Source organism: Salvelinus alpinus, chromosome 29, assembly GCF_045679555.1.
Source record: "Salvelinus alpinus chromosome 29, SLU_Salpinus.1, whole genome shotgun sequence".
NCBI classification, from domain to species: domain Eukaryota; kingdom Metazoa; phylum Chordata; class Actinopteri; order Salmoniformes; family Salmonidae; genus Salvelinus; species Salvelinus alpinus.
The window spans coordinates 41,268,380-41,290,690 of NC_092114.1; the positions used below are offsets into that span (position 1 = coordinate 41,268,380).

A 22,311-nucleotide genomic window follows, 5' to 3' on the forward strand; every position below is an offset into this window, starting at 1 on the left:
CAGAATGTACCCTATTACAGCAATTTATTCAGTGCACTATTGCTTGGTTCCATTGCTAGATTTGAACTGTGTTTTTCAACATCAACACAGACTGAAGAAAATAGACCATTAACATATGAGGGCAAAAAGTCAATTTTATTAAAAATGTCCATATAACATTTATTAAAATCTATTAAAATGACTATTTCATCCACTTCCATTTGGGTCTGGGTTCAGGGTGACCCAGGGGTCCCAGAGTTTAAAATAAATACATACGAGTGAAGCTGCAGGGTCCTATCACTTGCTCTTTACTCTCTCCCTTTTTGTGTTTTCCTCTTCCCGCAGTCACTTCATTCCTCACTCATCACAGTGAACCAGATAAAAGTAGGGATGCACATGTGGTTCAACACTGAACACAGTAGGAAAACAAAGTGGGAATACACTGGAGTAAAAAGATGTCTACTCAATTGTATTTAAAAACATGACTGACTAACAGCACTATGTAGTTTGATGTCTTAACTTATGCGTACCATAATAAAGAATAGTTCTGTCTGTCAGAGTCCCTCTGTAGTGTGATACTGCTTGTATGAACTTGTAACAAATGACTAGTTTCACCTTTGAAATGTTATTTTGTTTGTGTGTGTGTACAAGTGTGTGTTTGCCAGGGTCAAACTGGGAACAGTTAAAAATAGAGGACATAATTGTGTGTGTATTTAAGAAACGCTAAAATAATGGAATAAATCTGTGTGTGTGTCTGTGTGTGTGCGTGCGTACACATGTCTGGTCGGGGTTTGTAGATCTTCCATAATTCATTGAATTTAAAAAAAAAAGAGCTTAGCTCACTTAGCTCCTACAATCTCTCTTCCTCTCAATAACTTCATACATTCATCTCTCTAACTCTATCGGCGGGAGAATCTGTTCTTGAAAGCTTTGATAGTTTTAGCCATCATGGGGGCGATTTCTGCAAGACAAACAGACGTGACATTGTAACAGCAGAAAAGTTAGCCACGCAGACATGTCCTCTCAACACAGATTAAAGTCAAAATGTTTTAAAATCAGAAAATATAAAAAAAAGATTTTGTCCTTTAAAATAACATCAAATTGATCAGAAATACAGTGTAGACATTGTTAATGTTGTAAATGACTACTGTAGCTGGAAACAGCAGATTTTTAATGGAATATCTACATAGGCGTACAGAGGCCCATTATCAGCAACCATCACTCCTGTGTTTCGACGGCACATTGTGTTAGCTAATCCAAATGTATCATTTTTAAAAGGCTAATTGATCATTAGAAAACCCTTTTGCAATTACGTTAGCACAGCTGAAAACTGTTGTTCTGATTAAAGAAGCAATAAAAACTGGCCTTCTTTAGACTAGTTGAGTATCTGAAGCATCAGCATTTGTGGGTTCGATTACAGGCTCAAAATGTCCAGTAACAATGAACTTTCTTCTGAAACTCATCAGTCTATTCTTGTTCTGAGAAATGAAGGCTATTCCATGTGAGAAATTGCCAAGAAACTGAAGATCTTTTACAATGCTGTGTACTACTCCCTTCACAGAACAGCGCAAACTGCCTCTAACCAGAATAGAAAGAGGAGTGGGAGGCCCCGGTGCACCACTGAGCAAGAGGACAAGTACATTAGTGTGTCTAGTTTGAGAAACAGATGCCTCACAAGTCCTCAACTGTCAACTTCATTAAATAGCACCCACAAAACACCAATCTCAACAGCAACAGTGAAGAGGCGACTCCGGGATGCTGGCCTTCTAGGCAGAGTTGCAAAGAAAAAGCATTATCTCAGACTGGCCAATAAAAAGAAAAGATTAAGACGGACAGAGGAACTTGGCCTAGAAGGCCAGCATCCCAAAGTCGCCTCTTCACTTTTGAGACTGGTGTTTTGCGGGTGCTATTTAATGAAGCTGCCAGTTGAGGACTTGTGAGGCGTCTGTTTCTCAAACTAGACACTCTAATGTACTTGTCCTCTTGCTCAGTTGTGCACCGGGGCCTCCCACTCCTCTTTCTATTCTGATTAGTGCCAGTTTGCGCTGTTCTGTGAAAGAACTAGTCATTTACAACATTAACAAATGTCTACACTGTATTTCTGATAAATGTAGTTATTTTAAAAATGGACAAAAACTGTGCTTTTCTTTCAAAAACAAGGACATTTCTAAGTGACCCCAAACTTTTGAACATTAGCGTACATTTCTGCACCCATTTTCTCACACACACGATACTCACTTTTGACCTGTGGCTTGTTGTCTTTTGCGCTGGGGCAACCCCCACCGCTGGGGCCTGAGGAGCGAGAGGTCTCAGGGGGACTGTCGTGAGAGGAGGAGTGGCTGGGCTCAGCCAAGTGAGAGCTATAAGACATGGCTGGCCTTATTCTGAAGAAAAAAAACAGGAAGGACTATCCAATCAGTGTACAGGAATATACAAAACAGTATAGTTTCATAATTGTATGTTTTCAAGCCTGGGGGACATTATAAGCACCATCTACATCACTTAATAGTTCTCACAATCAACATTTCAATAAAGTTAATATTTGCTCTTCTTTACTCATGTAGCCTAGCTCCTATATCCTCAACCTGTCGTCAGATTGAACAACTGTTTCGCTTTCTTTTCCTGTCATGCTTTCACAATGTCTCTGAAGCTTGCCGTCTCCCTGCATGTTCGGAACGGCCAGAAAACGTCAGAATGTCTGTCTCTATTCCATTTCATCCTCCAGTGTGTTGAAACTTTATGATATCTTATGGCTACTCATTCATTCTTCAAAACAAGACATATTTGCATCAAATTTTGGATACAAATATGCTGAAGTGCATATTATCTTAAGTTAACATTCAGCCAAGCATTTCTGTGTAGATGAAAATGTAAGTGCCAGCATAACAAAATGTTTGATGGTGGTGGAGAGATTAAAGGAATTATGTAATGTTTGTATGTGCTCTTCTCTTTCAGCCTCTCCAGCCTCACCCTGACACCAGATTGAACACAGGGAAATCTTTCGCTTTAGTCTCTTGCTTTTCCTGTTTAACATATGGTCCTCTGGCATCCCTGAAGCTGTGTGTCCTCCTGCAAGTTCAGAACAGCCAGAAAATGCCAGGGGGAGTTTCAGCATTGTATTTCAATGTCAGGAATCATAATCTCTCTGCGTGAACTTGATAACCTTTATAACTTCCCATGATGACGTTGCAACAATTCACATAGAATCATAACGGTCGGCCTCCCGAGTGGCACAGCGGTCTAAGGCACTGCATTGCAGTGCTAGAGGTGTCACTACAGACCCGGGTTCAATCCCGGGCTGTATCACAACCGGCCATGATCGGGAGTCCCATAGGGCGGCACACAATTGGCCCAGCGTCGTCAGGGTTAGGGGAGGGTGTGGCTGGGGGGCTTTATTTGTCTCATCGCGCTCTAGCGACTCCTTGTGGCAGGCCGGGCGCCTGCAGGCTGACCTCGGTTGTCAGTTGAACTGTGTTTCCGCCGACACATTGGTGCAGCTGGCTTTCGGGTTAAGCGGGCGAGTATTAAGAAGCACGGTTTGGCGGGTCATGTTTCTGAGGACGCATGACTCGACCTTTGCCTCCCGAGCCAGTTGGAGAGTTGCAGAGATGAGACAAGATCAAAATTGGGGTGAAAATCATAACGGTCAACTTGTTGATGAAAATATGATCTAGTGAACCTTTGAGAATAAGTTTGAGAGTCTGAATTACATGTTAGCATACAAAGTTACCATTCAGCCAATCATGTCTTCAGATAAGGAAATGTAAGTAGGAAAGAATAAACATGGAAGTGCCAACATGCAGTACTATGCAGTGTTTGATAGTGGTATGCACACTAGTGTCCACATACTTGATCGGAGCAGCAGCTGCGGTGGAGCTGGCAGTGGAGGTGCTTGTAGTACCAAACTTCTCCTGTCGCCGGCGGACATCACGTGGAGGTTTTGCGACCGAGTTCACAAATGCCATTTTAACCTGTCGACCTGCGAGGAAAACACACACACATACAGTACCAGTCAAAAGTTTGGACACACCTACTCATTCAAGGGTTTTTCTTCATTTTTACAATTTTCTACGTTGTAGAATAATAGTTAAGACATCAAAACTATGAAATAACACATATGGAATCATGTAGTAACCAAACAAGAGTCCAACAAATCAAAATATATTTTATATTCTTCAAAGTAGCCACCCTTTGCCTTGATGACAGCTTTGCACAATCTTGGCATTCTCTCAACCCGCTTCACCTGGAATGCTTTTCCAACAGTCTGGAAGGAGTCCCCACATTTGCTAAGCACTTGTTGGCTGCTTTTCCTTCACTCTGCGGTCCAACTCATCCCAAATCATCTCAATTGGGTTGAGGCCGGGTGATTGTGGAGGACAGGTCATCTGATGCAGGTCATCTGACTCTCCTTCTTGGTCAAATAGCCCTTACACAGCCTGGAGGAGTGTTGGGTCATTGTCCTGTTGAAAAACAAATGATATCCCATCTGGTTTGCGCTTAGTGTGTTCGTAAGCAGACAGGATAAAAGGGATGTTCACATGCCTGTCTGAAAGAACCTTCGGGAGTACTGAAGGGTTGTGGCGGAGAGATATACTCCTCCCACCAGGGTCCATCCGGTAGCACTCAGAACTTACCGATAGAGCATGGAGCTCACCCACCCTCTTCATGGAAGTAATCGCTACCAAGAAAAATACCTTCATAGAGAGGTGTTACAGGGAGGCAGACTCCCAACAGGTCGAAAGGCGGCTTTGCCAAAGCTGCCAAGACCACATCCAGATCCAGATCCCAGCTCGGCATTGAGCGGGTCCTAGCTGGACGCAGGCGACGAACACACTTCATAAACCTGGAGACCAAGGGATGGCGCCCCACTGGCCTGTCCATCCACGGTCTCGGATACCACAGAGTTCCCCGGCCTGAGACAGCAGGTCGTGTCTCAGGGGAAGTTGCCAAGGTGTCCCAAACAACAGGGACAGAAGAAGGCTGAACCAGGGTCGTCTGGGCTAGTATGGGGCCAACAGCAGCAGACAATTCTCCGCCATCCTGGTCCCATCCAGCACAGCCTGGATCAGGGGAAAAGGGGGGAATGTGTAAAAGCTCCAGCCCTGGCCAATTGTGAGCCAGAGCATCCATGCCCAGAGGCCTTGGTGGCTCCGACATGGAGTACCACAGGGGGCAGTATGCATTGTCCAGGGAGGCAAACAGGTCCACCTGTGCCCTCCCGAACTTGTCGCACAGGTGCGGCACCACTTGGGGATGTAGGCTCCAGTCCCAATGTGGCAGGCCCTCCCGAGAACATATCCACAGCCACATTCAGGATGCCAGGTACGTGCGTTGCGCATAGAGACACTAGACATCACTGATTCCAGAGAAGGAGCTCCGTGCCATAAGATGGCGACGGTGGGACCTCAGTCCACCCTGATGGTTGATGTAAGCCACCACTGTGGTGTTGTCCATTCTCACCAGGACATGTCTTCCCTTCAGATGTGGAAGGAAAGACAACCGGGCCAGCAGTATAGCTGTAGTGCATTGATGTGCCTGCCACTCCAAGGGGGTAGCCAACAGCTGCACATCCTCAGCATCTCCACCCTACCTGAGAGAACGGAGCGACAGCGCCACTTCAACAATGCCCTGAGGCACTGTGCGGTCACCCGCAGCTGGCGGCGATGGTGGCGCTTTGGGTGCAGCCGGTGAGAGTTGAACCATTGTTGAAGAGGCAGGAGATGGAGCAGGCCCAGGGGAATCAGCAACGAGGCCACCATCAGCAAGCCCAACAGGCATTGGCAGGTCAGGGCGGACACTGCCGAAAGTGGTCGAGGCAAGATAAGATCACCTGAACCCTTCTGGTGGGCAGGAGTCCAGTTCCATGCCAATGAAGGTCACCCTCTGGGTGCGAGTCAGACGACTCTTCTTGTTGTTTACAGTAATGCCAGCCTGCCGATGTGGGTCAGGAGCATGTCTCTGACAGGACCTGGGTCCTGTTCGGGTCACAAATCAGCCAATCGTCCAGGTAATTAAGGATTAACAATCCTCTGGACGTGAGAGGTGCCAGGACAGCGTCCATGCACTTTGTGAAAGTGTGGGGTGCCAAGGAGAGGCAGCAGGAAAGAACCATGAATTCGTAAGCCGTCCATTCGAAAGCGAATCGGAGGTACTGCCAATGAGCTGGTTGAACAGGAACATGGAAGTACGCATCCCTCAGGTCCAGCGTAACAAACCACTGGTCCCTGGACACGGCCTGCAACACACGGGCTGGGGACAGCATGTGGAACCTCAGTACCTTCAAATACCCATTGAGGTTGCGGAGGTCCAGAATCGGTCAAAACCCTCTGTCTCTTTTTGGGACCACAAAATAAGTGTAGAACCCACCTAGCCATTCTGATGTCTCGATCCTGCGGACCGTGGTGACACGAAGGCCCCTGAAGGACGGGGGCCGGCACCGGAATTGGAGTCGGTACCCCTCAAGCATTGTGGACAACGCCCAGGGGGACTCCACACCCTCCTCCCACGGCCGCTTCTCCCGGGTCCAAGGCGACGGTCCGTCTGCCTTGGACCCGGGCCTGAGGCGGCGGCATAAACCGTCTCAGGGTCTCCCGATCCCTACGAACATTATCGGTCTGTTCCAGAATGTCATCAACCCCTAAGCCAAACGTAAGCGCTGCGGTGATGGAGAGTGGCTCTGGAGAGCAGCTGGCAGACGGGATTGGGCCAACCAGAGATGGCGACGGGAGGTAACCACATGGCCACATCCCGGCACGGGCCACATCCCTCCTGGAACAGGGAAAGCAGGCGAGACACCTCCATCGCTTACCGGAGGAGCTTCTCTGTGCCCTACTGCAGCCGGGGAAACAGAGTATGCAGGTAGGCCTGCAGCTGCATGGTAAGGCAGTTGGTAGGGCAGCCAAGAAAGCAGAGGGACCCATATGTGGCTTTCAAGTCCGCATCAAAGACTCTGGGGGGTCCCGGCTTCAGTCGCAGGTTCCATCCTATAATCTCCCGGTGCGGGAGGACCATGGCACCTATCATGGTGTCTATGATCGGGTACTCCCAGAGGCCAAATGACTCTGCGCCTGCAAACATAACTCCATGGTCCAGTCTCTGCTGTGAGTCAGAAGCACCCCCTGACAGAGGCCCAGCTCTTCTGCAACGCCTCGCAGAACTCAGCTGAGATGGAAAGTCATCACTATCCACTAGTTTGATGTCCAGTGCAGTGGCTGCCCGAGTGAGTAGGTTCCTCATAGCCTCTCGAGCAGCTGGGGGCGATGAATCCCCGCTGCCGGCTTCTGATGGCCTGGCAGCCCCGCTCACGGTGGTGAACAGTGCCAGCATCATCCCCCAGGAACAGCCTATCAATCTCCTGACGCAGGGCATGCGCCCTCCGTTCAAGGTAGTCCCAGCGGTCCAACTACTGCCCCCATCCAGGACTGGCAGCAGATGGGCTCCGCCTGCGGTGGCTCCGGCCACGCTTCCTGGGATGGGTACTGTGCCCAGGAGAGGGACTAACAGGTCGCTGGCGCACCACTCCTGAGGGAGCTCTTCCCCAGCCTGAGCCTGGCCAAACCACTCACACATGGCCTCTTAGAACACCACACAAAAAACAGGCATCCAGTAGGGCACTCCACCACCCTCTCTGCGTGACTCAAACCCAGGCAGTGCATACACAAGGTATGCGGATCCCCAGGGGGATGCCACCATCACACATGTCACAAAGGGAAGCCATAAGCTCAGCCAAGCCTACAAGGCCACGGAGCAGGGGTATGACACCCTGGGAGAGCTTATGTCGTGACCCGCTTGAAGGAATAGGAACCCGGTGAGTGATAAATTACCCAGTACCTCTGCAAAAAAAACAGGGAAGACCAGTGTGGGAAAAACAGCAGACGAAAAATATATATATTTTTTAACAGCAACCAGGTAATGATTTGATTTATTTTACGCCAACTGCAATATTACCTTGCTGGTTTAATATCGAAGCAGTAAAAACAGCATCATATGATGGAGTAACTCCGTTAAAGAACTCCAAAGTTAATGTCTCAACGTAGCGGAAAGCCCACCACAATACTCTTACACTCTGCAGGGGAAAGAACAAGAAAAAGAAACTTGCAGGGTAATTAGCAGAGAATCCACGCATACAGCACAGGGAGTAGCATGTTAAAGCAATTCACAACACACATATAGAACAAGCCAGTGGGCAAGTTGTGTAAGGTAAATTACAGTTTGTGGCAGCGGGAGACATAACATAATGGATGCATACGGAATCGTAGTGTAATGCTAACGAAACAAGTACGACAAACCACGGGCAGAAGATACAGATCAAACGAGTGCAGCGAGTGGAGCACTTCCATGCAATATATTACACTTACCAGTGACTTACCAGAGCAAACCGCAGAAAGTTTGTACCTCAAACCACACGGACATCCACCGAGAAAATGAAAGAGAACGTGTTTCGCGACCATGGGGTCTATATATATAGGGGCGGACCCCAGCCGTGATACAGGTGTACACAGGAGTAAATCTGTAAATCCTCACCTCGGATGTATCCCTCCGCCGCAGAGTCCTACCAATATATTGGAGTGATCCAATATAGTGAAACATAACATTCGTTCACCTACTCTGTATCTCACAAAGACACGGAGGTTAGAACCAAAAATCTCAAATTTGGACACAGACCAAAGGAAAGATTTCCACCGGTCTCATGTCCATTGCTTGCGTTTCTTGGCCCAATCAAGTCTCTTCTTATTATTGGTGTCCTTTAGTAGTGGTTTCTTTGCAGCAATTTGACCATGAAGGCCTGATTAACGCAATCTCCTCTGAAAAGTTGATGTATCTGTTACTTTAATTCTGTCAAGCATTTATTTGGGCTACAATTTCTGAGGCTGGTAACTCTAATGAACTTATCCTCTGCAGCAGAGGTAACTCTGGATCTTCCTTTTCTGTGGCAGTCCTCATGAAAGCCAGTTTCATCATAGAGCTTGATGGTTTTTGCGACTGCACCTGAAGAAACTATCAAAGTTCTTGCAGTTTTCTGGATTGACTGACCTTCATGTCTTAAAGTAATGATGGACTGTTGTTTCTTGCTTATTTGAGCTGTTCTTGCCATAATATGGACTTGGTCTTTTACCAAATAGGGCTATCTTCTGTATACCACCCCTACTGATAGGCTCAAACACATTAAGGAAAGAAATTCCACAAATCAACAAGGCACACCTGTTAATTGAAATGCATTCCATGTGACTACCTCATGAAGCTGGTTGAGGGAATGCCAAGTGTGCAAAGCTATCAAAGGAAAAGGGGGGCTACTTTGAAAAATCTCAAATATATTTTGATTTGTTTAACACTTTTTTGGTTACTACATGATTCCACATGTGTTATTTAATAGTTTTGATGCCTTCACTATTATTCTACAATGTAGAAAATAGTAAAAATAAAGAAAAACCCTGGAATGAGTAGGTGTGTCCAAACTTTTGACTGGTACTGTATTTACACATATGCTCACTCAAAATAAACACCCTCAGTACACTTTCATGGATGAAATAACTCCTAGTAATAACTACTGTATAGTAGGATCCAGCTCAGATAGGACATAGAGAACCTTTGGGCTTGTTGGCATGGGCCGAGCTGATGTTTTGGGTGAGCTTGCGCAGGCGCTCCTCCCGCTCGTCGTGTTTCCGCAGGTACATCTCCCGCCATGATTCGTACTCCTGGGGCGTCTCACGCTTGAAGTCACGCTGGCAGTGGCGTTGCCAAAGCTCATCAGAGTCCTCCATAAAACACTGAGAGGAAAATGTTGGTTTAAAATTATAAAATACAAATGTTGACATGAAATACAGTGCCTTCAGAAAGTATTCATATCCCTTGAATTATTACACATTTTGTTGTGTTACAGCCCGAATTCAAAATTGATTAAATAAATATTTTCCTCACCCATCTACCCATACCCCATTGTGACGACCCTCCCACTCTGTCTGCCGAATTCTTTCTCTTTGCTCTTGTTTTCCTTAATAGGATGTCGGTGGGCGGAGCCGGGAGGGTCGTCAGTGAAATGGGACACACCTGGGTTTGGGTGTGTCCCAGGATAAATGCACCTCGTTCCCCATTCATTGAGGAGACTCTCTCCATGCAGACACAGAGATTTTGATTGTTTGCGGTGGCACCTTTCAACACCCCTCATTATCACATTTATGCACGCAACCACTCACACTACTGATTACACACACCATTGTTAATTATATTTAGTGTACTTTAGTTAAATATATTTTGTTATTCCTTATCTCCCTTTTTGTTACGCACTTTGAGCCAGTTCGTGACAAGTGGGGGCTTATCCGGGATCATAAGGTTGGTTCCTAGATATGTGTATAGCAGTTGATTTCTTAAGGACTAATACTAGTGCCGTTTGGCTTACTAGTATGTGTTGTGTTTGGGAGAAAATGTGGAGTTAATGTTAAACTCTAGGTGCTTTGTTTGCATCTTTTGTTACAGCTTGTTTGAGTTGTAATGTTTGGTGCCCAGTACTGGTTGCCTTTGTTTGTTTGGTAAACTTGCCACTGCGGTGGATAGTTGGTTGTGTGCTGCGTTGAAGAAAGTACATTGGTTAGTTTCCAGGCCCCTGCCAAGGCTGGAGACTCTTGTTCTACTCGCTGTTGGAATATCGGTCAGAGGAGGTGAGTACAATCGGCTGTGTACCTCAGTGGGAGATTTGGGAGGGTAGTGACACTAGCTACAGCCTTTTTTCCTCTGTTAGGCTTAGCGATGTTTCACTTTGGAATACGTTGGGCATGGTTATTGTGTGGTGTCTGTGGACTGAGCAGGTGTCTCAGGGGCACATCTGTGGCTTGGGGGAATCTGCCAGTGTGCTGGGTGGTTTATTTCCTTGCCAGTTGGCTACAGTGTGTAATTACCCACTGCAAATCCACACGAAGACTAAGGTTGAGTTACTGTAGGTTTTGGGGAAGCTCCATATATCTCATCTCTCTTCTGTGGTGCCCAATATGATTGTCATTTCTGTTTGTGGTCTGGTGTGCTCAGTAGGGGGAAGAGCAAGGATTTTTTTTCATTTTTCTTATGACTATGGTGTCTTACGTAGAGTTCATTCGCTTTCCATCAGAGGAACTGTTAGAATGATGTACTGAAGAACAGCTGTTGAAGGTTGAAATTAGTGATAAACGTCTAAAACATTCTATGAGGTTGATATTGAAGGCTAATCTGATGGAGTGGTATTCTTGAAGTTACCACTGGGGCAGCCTCTGAGGACTCGCCGTTTCCCCGTAACATTAATGGCCGCTCCATCTGTTAGTCCTAGTAGTCTTTTTGAACAGCAGAAAGAACTGCTTCTGTTAGAGCTAGAGCATGAGCATGAGATGCTAGAGCATGATCGTGTAAAATATGAAAAAGAATTGCCATTTAAACAGGATTGAGTGTGCTGATTGGCTAAAGTATGAAAAGTAATTAATTTAAAAACGGGTTTGAGCGTGCTAAAAATCAAGCTGTAACAAGAGTGGCTAGAGCTGGTTAGGGAAGGAAAACTCAGGGGAGAGTGCTCTGGGAAGGTGACCCAGATGTACCTAGGGGTCGCTCCTCTTTTGGTCGTGGCTCGGACACATTTGATATTTTTGGGAACTAACGGTCGTTGCATTCCATCTCAATGTGCGGCACATCCGGGGGACTAATGTTGTTGCGCTACATGTCGGTAGTCATTTAGGCAGGTTACCGCAGTGTTCTTGGGCGCAGGGACTATGGTGGTCTGTTTAAAACATGTTGGTATTACAGACTCAGACACGTTGAAAATATCAGTGAAGACACTTGCCAGTTGGTCAGCGCATGTACACGTCTTGGTAATCTGTCTGGGCCTTGTGAATGTTGACCTGTTTAAAGGTCTGACTCGCGTCGGCTGCGGGGAGAGTGATCGCACAGTCATCCGGAACAGATGGTGCTCATGCATGTTTCAGTGTTATTTGCCACGACGCGAGCATAGAAGTAGTTTAGCTTGTCTGGTAGGCTCGTGTCGCTGTGCTGCTCTTTGTAGTCTGTAATGGTTTGCAAGCCCTGCCACATCCGTCGGAGCCGGTGTAGTACGATTCAATCTTAGTCCTGTATTGACGCTTTGCCTGTCTGATGGTTCATCAGAGGGCATAGCGGGATTTCTTATAAGCTTCTGGGTTATATTCCCGCTCCTTGAAAGTGGCAGCTCTACCCTTTAGCTCAGTTCAGATGATGCCTGTAATCCAAGGCTTCTGGTTGGAGTATGTACATACGGTTACTGTGGGGACGACGTCATCGATGCACTTATTGATGAGCCCAATGACTGGTGTATTCCTCAATACCATCAGAAGAATCTGTGCTAGCAAAACAGTCCTGTAGCTTAGCATCCGCTTCATCTGACCACTTTTTTATTGACCTGGTGCTCACTGGTGCTTCCTGCTTTAATTTTAGCTTGTAAGCAGGAATCGGGTTACAATTATGGTCAGATTTGCCAAATGGAGGGAAAGGGAGAGCTTTGAAGTTTACATATACCTTAGCCAAATGCATTAGCTCAGTTTTTCACAATTCCTGACATTTAATCCTTGTAAAAATTCCCAGTCTCAGGTCAGTTAGGATCACCACTTTATTTTAAGAATGTGAAATGTCAGAATAGTAGATAATTATTTATTTCAGCTTTTATTTCTTTCATCACATTCCCAGTGGGTTAGAAGTTTATATACACTCAATTAGTATTGGGTAGCATTGCCTTAAACAATTTAAACTTGGGTCAAATGTTTTGGGTAGCCTTCCACAAGCTTCCCACAATAAGTTGGGTGAATTTTGGCCCATTCCTCCTGGCAGAGCTGGTGTAACGGAGTCAGGTTTGTAGGCCTCCTTGCTCACACTTTTTCAGTAGGATTGAAGTCAGGGCTTTGTGATGGCCACTCCAATACCTTGACTTTGTTTTCCTTAAGCCATTTTGCCACAACTTTGGAAGTATGCTTGGGGTCATTGTCCATTTGGAAGACCCAATTGCGACCAAGCTTTAACTTCCTGACTGATGACTTGAGATGTTGCTTCGATATATCCACATAATTTTCCTACCTCATGATGCCATCTATTTTGAAGTGCACCAGTCCCTCCTGCAGCAAAGCACCCCCACAACATGATGCTGCCACCGCCGTGCTTCACGGTTGGGATGGTGTTCTTCAGCATGCAAGCGTCCCCCTTTTTCCTCCAAACATAACGATGGTCATTATGGCCAAACAGTCCTATTTGTTTCATCAGACCACAGGACTTCTCTTTAAAAAGTACGATATTTGTACCTATGTGCAGTTGCAAACAAGTCTGGCTTTTTTATGGCAGTTTTGGAGTAATGGCTTCTACCTTGCTGAGCGGACTTTCAGGTTGTCAATATAGGACTCGTTTTAGTGTGGATATAGATACTTTTGTACATGTTTACTCCAGCATCTTCACAAGGTCCTTTGCTGTTCTGGGATTGATTTGTACTTTTCACAAAAGTACGTGCATCTGAGACAGAACGTGTCTCCTTCCTGAGTGGTATGTTTATACTTGCGTACTATTGTTTGTACAGATGAACGTGGTACCTTCAGGTGTTTGAAATTGCTCCCAAGGATGAACCAGACTTGTGGAGGTCTAGGGTGATTTCTTTTGATTTTCCCATGATGTCAAGCAAAGAGGCACTGAGTTTGAAGGTAGGCCTTGAAATACATCCACAGGTACACCTCCAATTGACTTAAATGATGTCAATTAGCCTATAAGAAGCTTCTAAAGCCATTACATTATTTGCAGGAATTGTCCAAGTTGTTTAAAGGCGCAGTCAACGTTAGGGGCGGCAGGTAGCCTAGTGATTAGAGCGTTGGACGAGTAACTGAACGGTTGTATGATTGAATCCCCGAGCTGACAAGGTAAAAATCTGTCGTTCTGTTCCTCAGCAGTCATTGAAATTAAGAATTTGTTCTTAACTGCCTAGTTATAATAAAAATAACTTAGTGTATGTAAACTTCTGACCCACTGGAAGTGTGAGTGAAATAATCTAAACAATTGTTGGAAACATTACTTGTGTCATGCCCTAACCGACTTAACCAAAACTAGAGTTTGTGGAGTGTTTGAAAAATGACTAACCTAAGTGTGTAAACTTTTGACTTGCACTGACCATTTCATACTGGGTGAGGATTTGTGCATTCATACTTTTATTGTGTGTGTGTTACCTGATTGCACTGCTCAATGCGGTAAAGCTGTTCTGGGGTGCATCGCTCTAGTACCGGTTCCAGTATCTCAAAAGGCACGCCTCCCACCTCATCAATTGCTGGACAAACATACAGTGACACAATCAGCAGGGTGTCAAGCACCTCTAAGATAATAGTCCTAGGAGTAAGACACTAACAGTGTAATGTTAAAGAGAATGTCACGTGTTGCTCTTAGTTTTGGTGAAATTATTTTATACAAGTGGATCAAAGTTGGCCAGCAGCCATAAGAATCCACACAACAATTAAGTTTGGTGTTTGCACAATAGCCCATTAAAAATAATCCATGTCTTTGCCTTCTCCCTTCTGGAAGATGATAGGTGTAGGACATTAACATATACACTTGACTAAATACAAGTACATAATGTGATAACGGTGCCATCACATGGCATTCACAGTGTCACTAGGAGACAACACTCACAGTCAATGTTGTTTTGTAGCACCCTGATGCACTGCTCGTACAGACTCATCATCTTGGGCAGATAGGACGTCTTTGAACCCGAGTAGACCGTCATTTTAGAGTTAAAGCGTCTCCCAGTGAAGCCGGTGTCCTCCTCGGCGTCATTTGACACAGGACCTGCCGGAAAGAGGTGAAAAGTTAAACATGACAAATTGCTGACAATCAAAACTAGAGAGTAATACACACTATCTTAATACACATTTAACCAAATGACAAGTCCAACACGTACACAAATTCTACTTCCAATATCCACGCTATCATAAAACATAGAATTAATCAATGTATTGGGAATGCAATCTGTTGTACAATATTATGGATATTGGAATGTACCCACACACAGTGTGAAGGTGGAACCAAAACATTTTTTAAGTACCTTTGCGCCGCTGAGGAGACAATGGTGTGAGATCAATGGAAGGCAGAGGTCTGTAGTAAGGCTGGATGGCCGGCAGAGGGATGTCAGGAAGTGTGGATACAACCTCGACCACCTGGGGTAAAAGAGTACATTAAAAGAGGAAGCGTTCAGTCAAGAACCTGAGAACAACATATATAGGAACGTCAGGGCAACTGGTTAATAAAAACATACACGATTGTAAGGACTTACTGTCCAGCACAAAAAAATTGACAGCAAATATAACATACGCATGATCGAGTGAGGAAAAGTTCAGTGAAAGTCTGTTCCTACCCTCCTGCGTTTCTCAGGCACCGGGGTCGTTGCCGTCTGGGCTGGATCAGCCCTCTTGCTGCGGTTCCCGTTTGCTTTGCTGGGCTTGGACTCCTTGGAGGAGGAAGGCGCAGCAGGCGAAGGCTGGACAGGAGGTCGAGGAGGTGTGTGGTGGTGGGAGGAGGGCCGACTGCTGCTGCCGGGCTTCTTCTTCTTCTTAGTGGGCGTAGGGGCGTCATATGTGAGGAAGGATTCAAACGACACGGTGGGGGTATCAAATGCCTCTTCTGCCTGCTCCTCGGGTGTCTGGGCTAATATAGGAGAGTCCCTAGGCTCACGTGACCTCCCTAGAGAGTAAGCAGAACAAGGAAGGATGTTATGGGATGTATATATATTTTTTTTTTGGGGGGGGGGGGGGTTAGAAGTGTGAGACAACCCACATCTTTAATGGGGAAATGGTAACAATCACTACTATCAATGCATATTTTAAATCACCCATAGCAGTACTGTTAGAGTTCTGATGAAAAAGACCATGGGTCACCATATCCACAATACAGTTTAAATAATTATCCCATATGTATAAATATAATACACGATTGGAAAACCATCTATTAACAGACCAATACTGACTCAGATTGAAAGAGGCATCTATGGAATAGGATGTCATTTGAACCAGCCTCTCTGTAAATGTCACAATGACACAGAAGTCACAGCGAACTTCTCTCAGCAAACTCACTCGGCAGCACACTCACCATCACTTCCCCCTCTCTTGTCCTTCTTGCTCTCGTGCTGCGTGGAGTGCCGACTGTGCTTGGAGGCCTTGCCACTGTGCTGCGGTTCCTTTCCCACGCTGCTCTTCTTCCCTTCGCCACCACGGCTGCTCGCCTGGGCGTGACGTTGCCGTCTCTCCACGCCCCGATCGCCGTGGGAACCGTGATGCTCCCTCCCAGGCTCTTTTTGCGGTTTGGCGTGTCGGACCTCTTTGCGAGGGGGGCTGGGCGCGGGCTCTGGCTCTTCCTCCGTGGGGCTCTCGTAGCCCTCCGACTGGTACCCCCCTCGTTGGCCACCGTGGCCAAGCTGTGGGGGGCTGTCGTGGTGCTGTGGGGGGCTGTCGTGGTGCTGTGGGGGGGAGGGGGAGTAGTTTGTGCGGTAGCCTCTTTCCTCCTCTTCGTCCTCCTCTACATGAGGCGGCTCCTCCGGGGATAGTTCCCGGACACGTTCACGCCTCCCGTCCTTTCCCTCCGCGATGCGAGGGTGCGCGTGTGTCCGTACATCCTTCGCGTTGCTGGGTCTGTGAGGAAAAAGAAAAACATTAAAGCTACACTTCAGTAGAATTCAGATAAATACGCTAGACAATGAAGACGAAGAATCAGAAGAAATCCCCTCAGTAATAATGTACCTTTCAGCAGACGGGGTGGGAACCAGTTTCTTCCACTTGGCCACAAGGCTCTTCGCAAGATCTCCAGCAAGATCATGTTTCCGGAACGAATTCACAGTTTTTCCTACTCCAGTTTCCTGCACCGGTGAGAACAAAATATAAGCGGGACACAGATAGTAGTAGGGTGTCCTCCTCAGTACATTATGTTTAGTGTCATTTAGAACAACATGGGTGGTTTGTATAGATTCAGGAGCTCTAATGGTTAAGTGAGCAGGCCAGCACACTTAGTATTGCACATAACAGGCCACATTAGCATTATTGCCCATCATAAAAAGAAGTGAGCATGCTCTGAAGGTTGCTTGACAATATTGAAGAGCACATCAACTCCTATAGGGAAACTGGCTACACAGGGCCACATCCGGTTGCAAAACCAAAGACTGTATTTGGCTTCCTCTTCTAAAGTACACTTTGCAGTGACTGAGGAACTAGGGCGCAATCAATGTGGGGCTTTGAGATTAAAGAAAGAGATGCTATAAATCGTGACATGAGCATTTTTGTCATTTAGCAGACGCTCTTATCCAGAGCAACTTACAGTAGTGAGCATGCACTGATTTACTTAAATGTTTAGAACCCACTACCCTGGCGTTGCAAGCACCATGCTCTACCAACAGCCACACGGGACCATACATTATTTTAAAATCTTACCACAAGGATATCCACAGTCATAGGCAGCTCCCCCAGCCTTTTGAGGGTCTTCAGGAGCTAAATAGTGCAAATACAGAATATTTACATAGTGCTCACTACATCCTTGGTACTGATTGACCTAATTAGCCTGATTCTGAGAAGAAAAAGAACAGTCTGCACACTAGCAAAGTGCACAAAATTCAGGTATGCCAAAAGGGAGGATATAGCTGGTTAAAGGTAACGGTCAGGTTAATTCAAGGCTGCTGAGCATTGAATGAAAACATAGCGACATAATATTTACAAAATCACAGCATTGACGACAACATGGGTCTTCTGTGTGAAAGCGTACGCTAGCGTAATCTGTGTAAAAGTGTAGGCCTACTGGTAGTTTGACTTTGTAGACTATATATGTCAAACTGTGCAGTACTTTCAGGATGTATTTGAGTCAGAAATTGACAAATGTGCCCGAATCACGCACTGTCATGGCTCATCAAGATGTGTCCGTTGTCGTGGCCTATGGGGGTTGTGAGGTAGGCTAGTTACGCGTATCCGGAGAGGGGGTTGTGTTTACTAAAGTCGATCAGCTGATAAAAATCCACCCCGACACGGCAGTGTGCAGGGATTGCGTTGTTCAATGAGACACAATCAAGAAACTGCCGACATCACAATAACGCACAACAACCCGATGTATTGTTTCCCTTAAAAATGTGGACTGGTCCATGAGTGAACTGCAACAATCTAACAACTAGGCCCGTGCTGATGTTGCTGTCACTCGATCGTGGAGCTTATACAATCGGTGTCGTTTGAACACTAGCTAGATGGCTACATTATTAGCATTTGAAAGTGGCAATGTCCGTTGGCTCCAATGCATAAAGTACAGTTCTGCGGACTTGGCAGGTAGCTCGAGGACTCGGTTAAACTTAACATGAACTATGGTTAAGAAAAACAGTTGGCTAAGTTACGCATCGTGACGAGATCTTAGAAAAATCAGTCGCTAGCTACATTCGCGGAACTACCTGCCACGCGACAATATTTGAAAACATTCTAGCGAGCGCAAGCCATCCACTACAGCCTTGCCGTTCCATCCTGGGCCTTACGATTATTACCTTGCGAGGCTCTAGGTTTTCGGAGAGCCGAGACTGAAGTCTCTCCACCACTTCCAACAGCTCCTCCGCCATGTTTAGTGCTGGTGTCCTGTGACCCGGAAGCTGCGTCATTACAGCAGGAATGGGTCAGCGCTGTCCTATCCGCTGCTTCAGTCAGCCTGCAGTTGACATGGAGATTGACGGAACTACGTAATAAAACAGCTGACAAAGGATAAACCAGACACCTGCTTGACGATGAAAGGTCCAATGCAGCCGTTTTTATCTCAATGTAAAATAATTTCTGGGTAACAATTAAGTACCTTACTGTGATTGAGTTCAATTACAATGGTCAAAAAGAAAAAAAATATCCCTTTGAGTCAGGAACCAGAACTCCTACACAATGGACCATGAAGGTGTTGTCTGCAGCATTTGGTCACATGACAGCTCAATCAGCGGTTTGATTTCACTTACCAGCATGTCAACACAGCCAGGATCATAGTCAAACGTATTTTGTAGAATTTTGGTGTATTTCCCCTGCATGCTTGCGTTTAGTTCGTTCAGTTTCCCAAATATGTCTGTTACATAGCCAAGGAGCCACATTTTATTTTATTATACAGAAAGTCAACAAAGTATTTTTTTAGTTTTACATACATTGTGATTGACAGCAGTTTCTCTCTCAATTAAAAAAATATTTCCAACACTCCCCCTCGATAACCACCAAGCCTCAGTGTGAAATAGAACATTGTCATGCTCTGATCCCATATCTCCACATAGTTTTGCCAACAGGCGTGCGCGATTTAGGTTACAATCGAAGTTACCTGCTGCATATCCTCCGAGTTGTGCGCTCAGCTCTTTTGCCGCCAGTTGCTGCGGTGTATCCATTATAGCTCAGAGGGTGTATCATACAGTGCGTCCACATAGCAGAGGGAGACACATTCATAACTAGAGTACAGAGGCTTTCTGCCGCACCTTAATAGATGTAGCCCCATCTGTGCAAAAGCCCACCATTCGATCCCATGGAACCTGTTTTTCGTCAATATAGCCACGCAGCACACGGAATATCCCCTGTGTCATTTCATGCTTGGGAATCGTGAGACAGAACAATGTTTACTTGTGAATAGCATCCCCCTAGAAAACAAAAGTCAATGCATGGGCATCTCGGCCCTCACAGCTACTATCCATTTGGAGAGCATAGTGTGGGGAGTTTGAGTCGTTCAGTCAGTTTCCTCTTGATTGTTAGCTATATCATCAATTCTTAGTTTCACAGTGTTATCTGACAAAGGTATTGATGTGAGTTTCTGTGCCTCTGCCTCCCCACACATTTTTTCACAATATCAATTGTGGCTGGTAATATCAAAGTATCTGGAATAGTATGTGGTTTCATAGCATAGAAGGCTTACACATTCACCGTGGGAATGATTCAAGTACAAAGGTCAAGTTCGGCCGGCCGTTCCCGATCTAAGGGGCTCTCTGGTTGAATTTTAACTTTTAGATTGAAATAATTTTCATTTCGATTTTTTAAATTAACCCCATTATAAGGATTTTGAGAGACAAAGACAACATTATCAGGGTGGCAGGTAGCCTAGCAGTTAAGAGCGTTCGCCCAGTAACCCCGAGCCCACTAGGTTAAAACTCTGTCTATGTGCCCTAGAACAAGGCACTTAACACTAATTGTTCATGTAAGTCACTCTGTATAAGATCGTCTACTATCCGGATTTTGGAAATTCTCCCACGACCCCATTTTCATATCAGGCAACCCCACATGGGTTCGCAAACCCTAGTTTGGGAACCACTGTTTTACACTAAAGGGGATTATCATAATTTTCACAATTTCACAGCGTTATTCCAACCTCATAATGTGGAAATATATATAAAACACAGGAGAATTACGTATTTACTGCACTGGGCCTTTAATATCCTTTGTGACGTCAAAATGATATTGGTGATCATGTACTGATATGGCCATATACAGTGGGGAGAACAAGTATTTGATACACTGACAATTTTGCAGGTTTTCCTACTTACAAAGCATGTAGAGGTCTGTAATTTTTATCATAGGTACACGTCAACTGTGAGAGAAGGAATCTAAAACAAAAATCCAGAAAATCACATTGTATGATTTTTAATTAATTAATTTGCATTTTATTGCATGACATAAGTATTTGATACATCAGAAAAGCAGAACTGAATATTTGGTACAGAAACCTTAGTTTGCAATTACAGAGATAATACGTTTCCTGTAGTTCTTGACCAGGTTTGCACACACTGCAGCAGGGATTTTGGCCCACTCCTCCATACAGACCTTCTCCAGATCCTTCAGGTTTCGGGGCTGTCGCTGGGCAATACGGACTTTCGGCTCCCTCCAAAGATTTTCTATTGGGTTCAGGTCTGGAGACTGGCTAGGCCACTCCAGGACCTTGAGATGCTTCTTACGGAGCCACTCCTTAGTTGCCCTGGCTGTGTGTTTCGGGTCGTTGTCATGCTGGAAGACCCAGCCACGACCCATCTTCAATGCTCTTACTGAGGGAAGGAGGTTGTTGGTCAAGATCTCGCGATACATGGCCCCATCCATCCTCCCTTCAATACGGTGCAGTCGTCCTGTCCCCTTTGCAGAAAAGCATCCCCAAAGAATGATGTTTCCACCTCCATGCTTCACGGTTGGGATGGTGTTCTTGGGGTTGTACTCATCCTTCTATTCCTCCAAACACGGCGAGTGGAGTTTAGAGCAAAAAGCTCTATTTTTGTCTCATCAGACCACATGACCTTCTCCCATTCCTCCTCTGGATCATCCAGATGGTCATTGGCAAACTTCAGACGGGCCTGGACATGCGCTGGCTTGAGCAGGGGGACCTTGCGTGCGCTGCAGGATTTTAATCCATGACGGCGTAGTGTGTTACTAATGGTTTTCTTTGAGACTGTGGTCCCAGCTCTCTTCAGGTCATTGACCAGGTCCTGCCGTGTAGTTCTGGGCTGATCCCTCACATTCCTCATGATCATTGATGCCCCACGAGGTGAGATCTTGCATGGAGCCCCAGACCGAGGGTGATTGACCGTCATCTTGAACTTCTTCCATTTTCTAATAATTGTGCCAACAGTTGTTGCCTTCTCACCAAGCTGCTTGGCTATTGTCCTGTAGCCCATCCCAGCCTTGTACAGGTCTACAATTTATCCCTGATGTCCTTACACAGCTCTCTGGTCTTGGCCATTGTGGAGAGGTTGGAGTCTGTTTGATTGAGTGTGTGGACAGGTGTCTTTTATACAGGTAACGAGTTCAAACAGGTGCAGTTAATACAGGTAATGAGTGGAGAACAGGAGGGCTTCTTAAAGAAAAACTAACAGGTCTGTGAGAGCCGGAATTCTTACTGGTTGGTAGGTGATCAAATACTTATGTCATGCAATAAAATGCAAATGAATTACTTAAAAATCATACAATGTGATTTTCTGGATTTTTGTTTTAGATTCCGTCTCTCACAGTTGAAGTGTACCTATGATAAAAATGACAGACCTCTACATGCTTTGTAAGTAGGAAAACCTGCAAAATCGGCAGTGTATCAAATACTTGTTCTCCCCACTGTATAAATGTTACATCTTACAGTTTTTATCTTATATTTTTACCATCATTAGTTATTGCCCTTACAATACTGGTATTCAGATGCTAATGTATTAATAATCAATACAATTATATTGTCGTCAGTGTCATAGTGCATGCCTCCTTTATTGTTGATAGAATCTCTACAACATCCGGTGCGTCAACAACCCCATCAAGTTTTTCCACTACTTTGTTAAAATAGCACCAGAGCCTCTTCCTGATGCGTGTGCACACACACACACACACACACACACAC

General features: G+C 45.5%; 1 protein-coding gene across 1 annotated transcript; it reads right to left on the reverse strand.

The window, feature by feature from the left end:
• Positions 1 to 116: 116 nt before the first annotated feature.
• Positions 117 to 18,645, reverse strand: eloa (elongin A). The gene is made up of 12 exons (XM_071374660.1): positions 18,488 to 18,645; positions 17,403 to 17,459; positions 16,719 to 16,834; positions 16,072 to 16,610; positions 15,341 to 15,666; positions 15,032 to 15,143; positions 14,620 to 14,775; positions 14,163 to 14,260; positions 9,566 to 9,746; positions 3,829 to 3,958; positions 2,218 to 2,363; positions 117 to 940 (listed from the first exon to the last, which is right to left on the reverse strand). Exons 1-12 carry the CDS (start codon positions 18,596 to 18,598, stop codon positions 879 to 881), a joined length of 2,034 nt encoding a protein of 677 aa, XP_071230761.1. The 5' UTR covers positions 18,599 to 18,645; the 3' UTR covers positions 117 to 878.
• Between the last annotated feature and the right edge of the window lie 3,666 nt (positions 18,646 to 22,311).

Coding starts and splice junctions, on each gene's coding strand:
- eloa (XM_071374660.1), bottom strand. CDS start 18,598: ATGACGCAGCTTCCGGGTCACAGGACACCAGCACTAAACATGGCGGAG. Junction 17,460..18,487: donor AAAACCTAGAGCCTCGCAAG/GTAATAATCGTA, acceptor TGCACTATTTAG/CTCCTGAAGACCCTCAAAAG. Junction 16,835..17,402: donor TGACTGTGGATATCCTTGTG/GTAAGATTTTAA, acceptor TCACCGGTGCAG/GAAACTGGAGTAGGAAAAAC.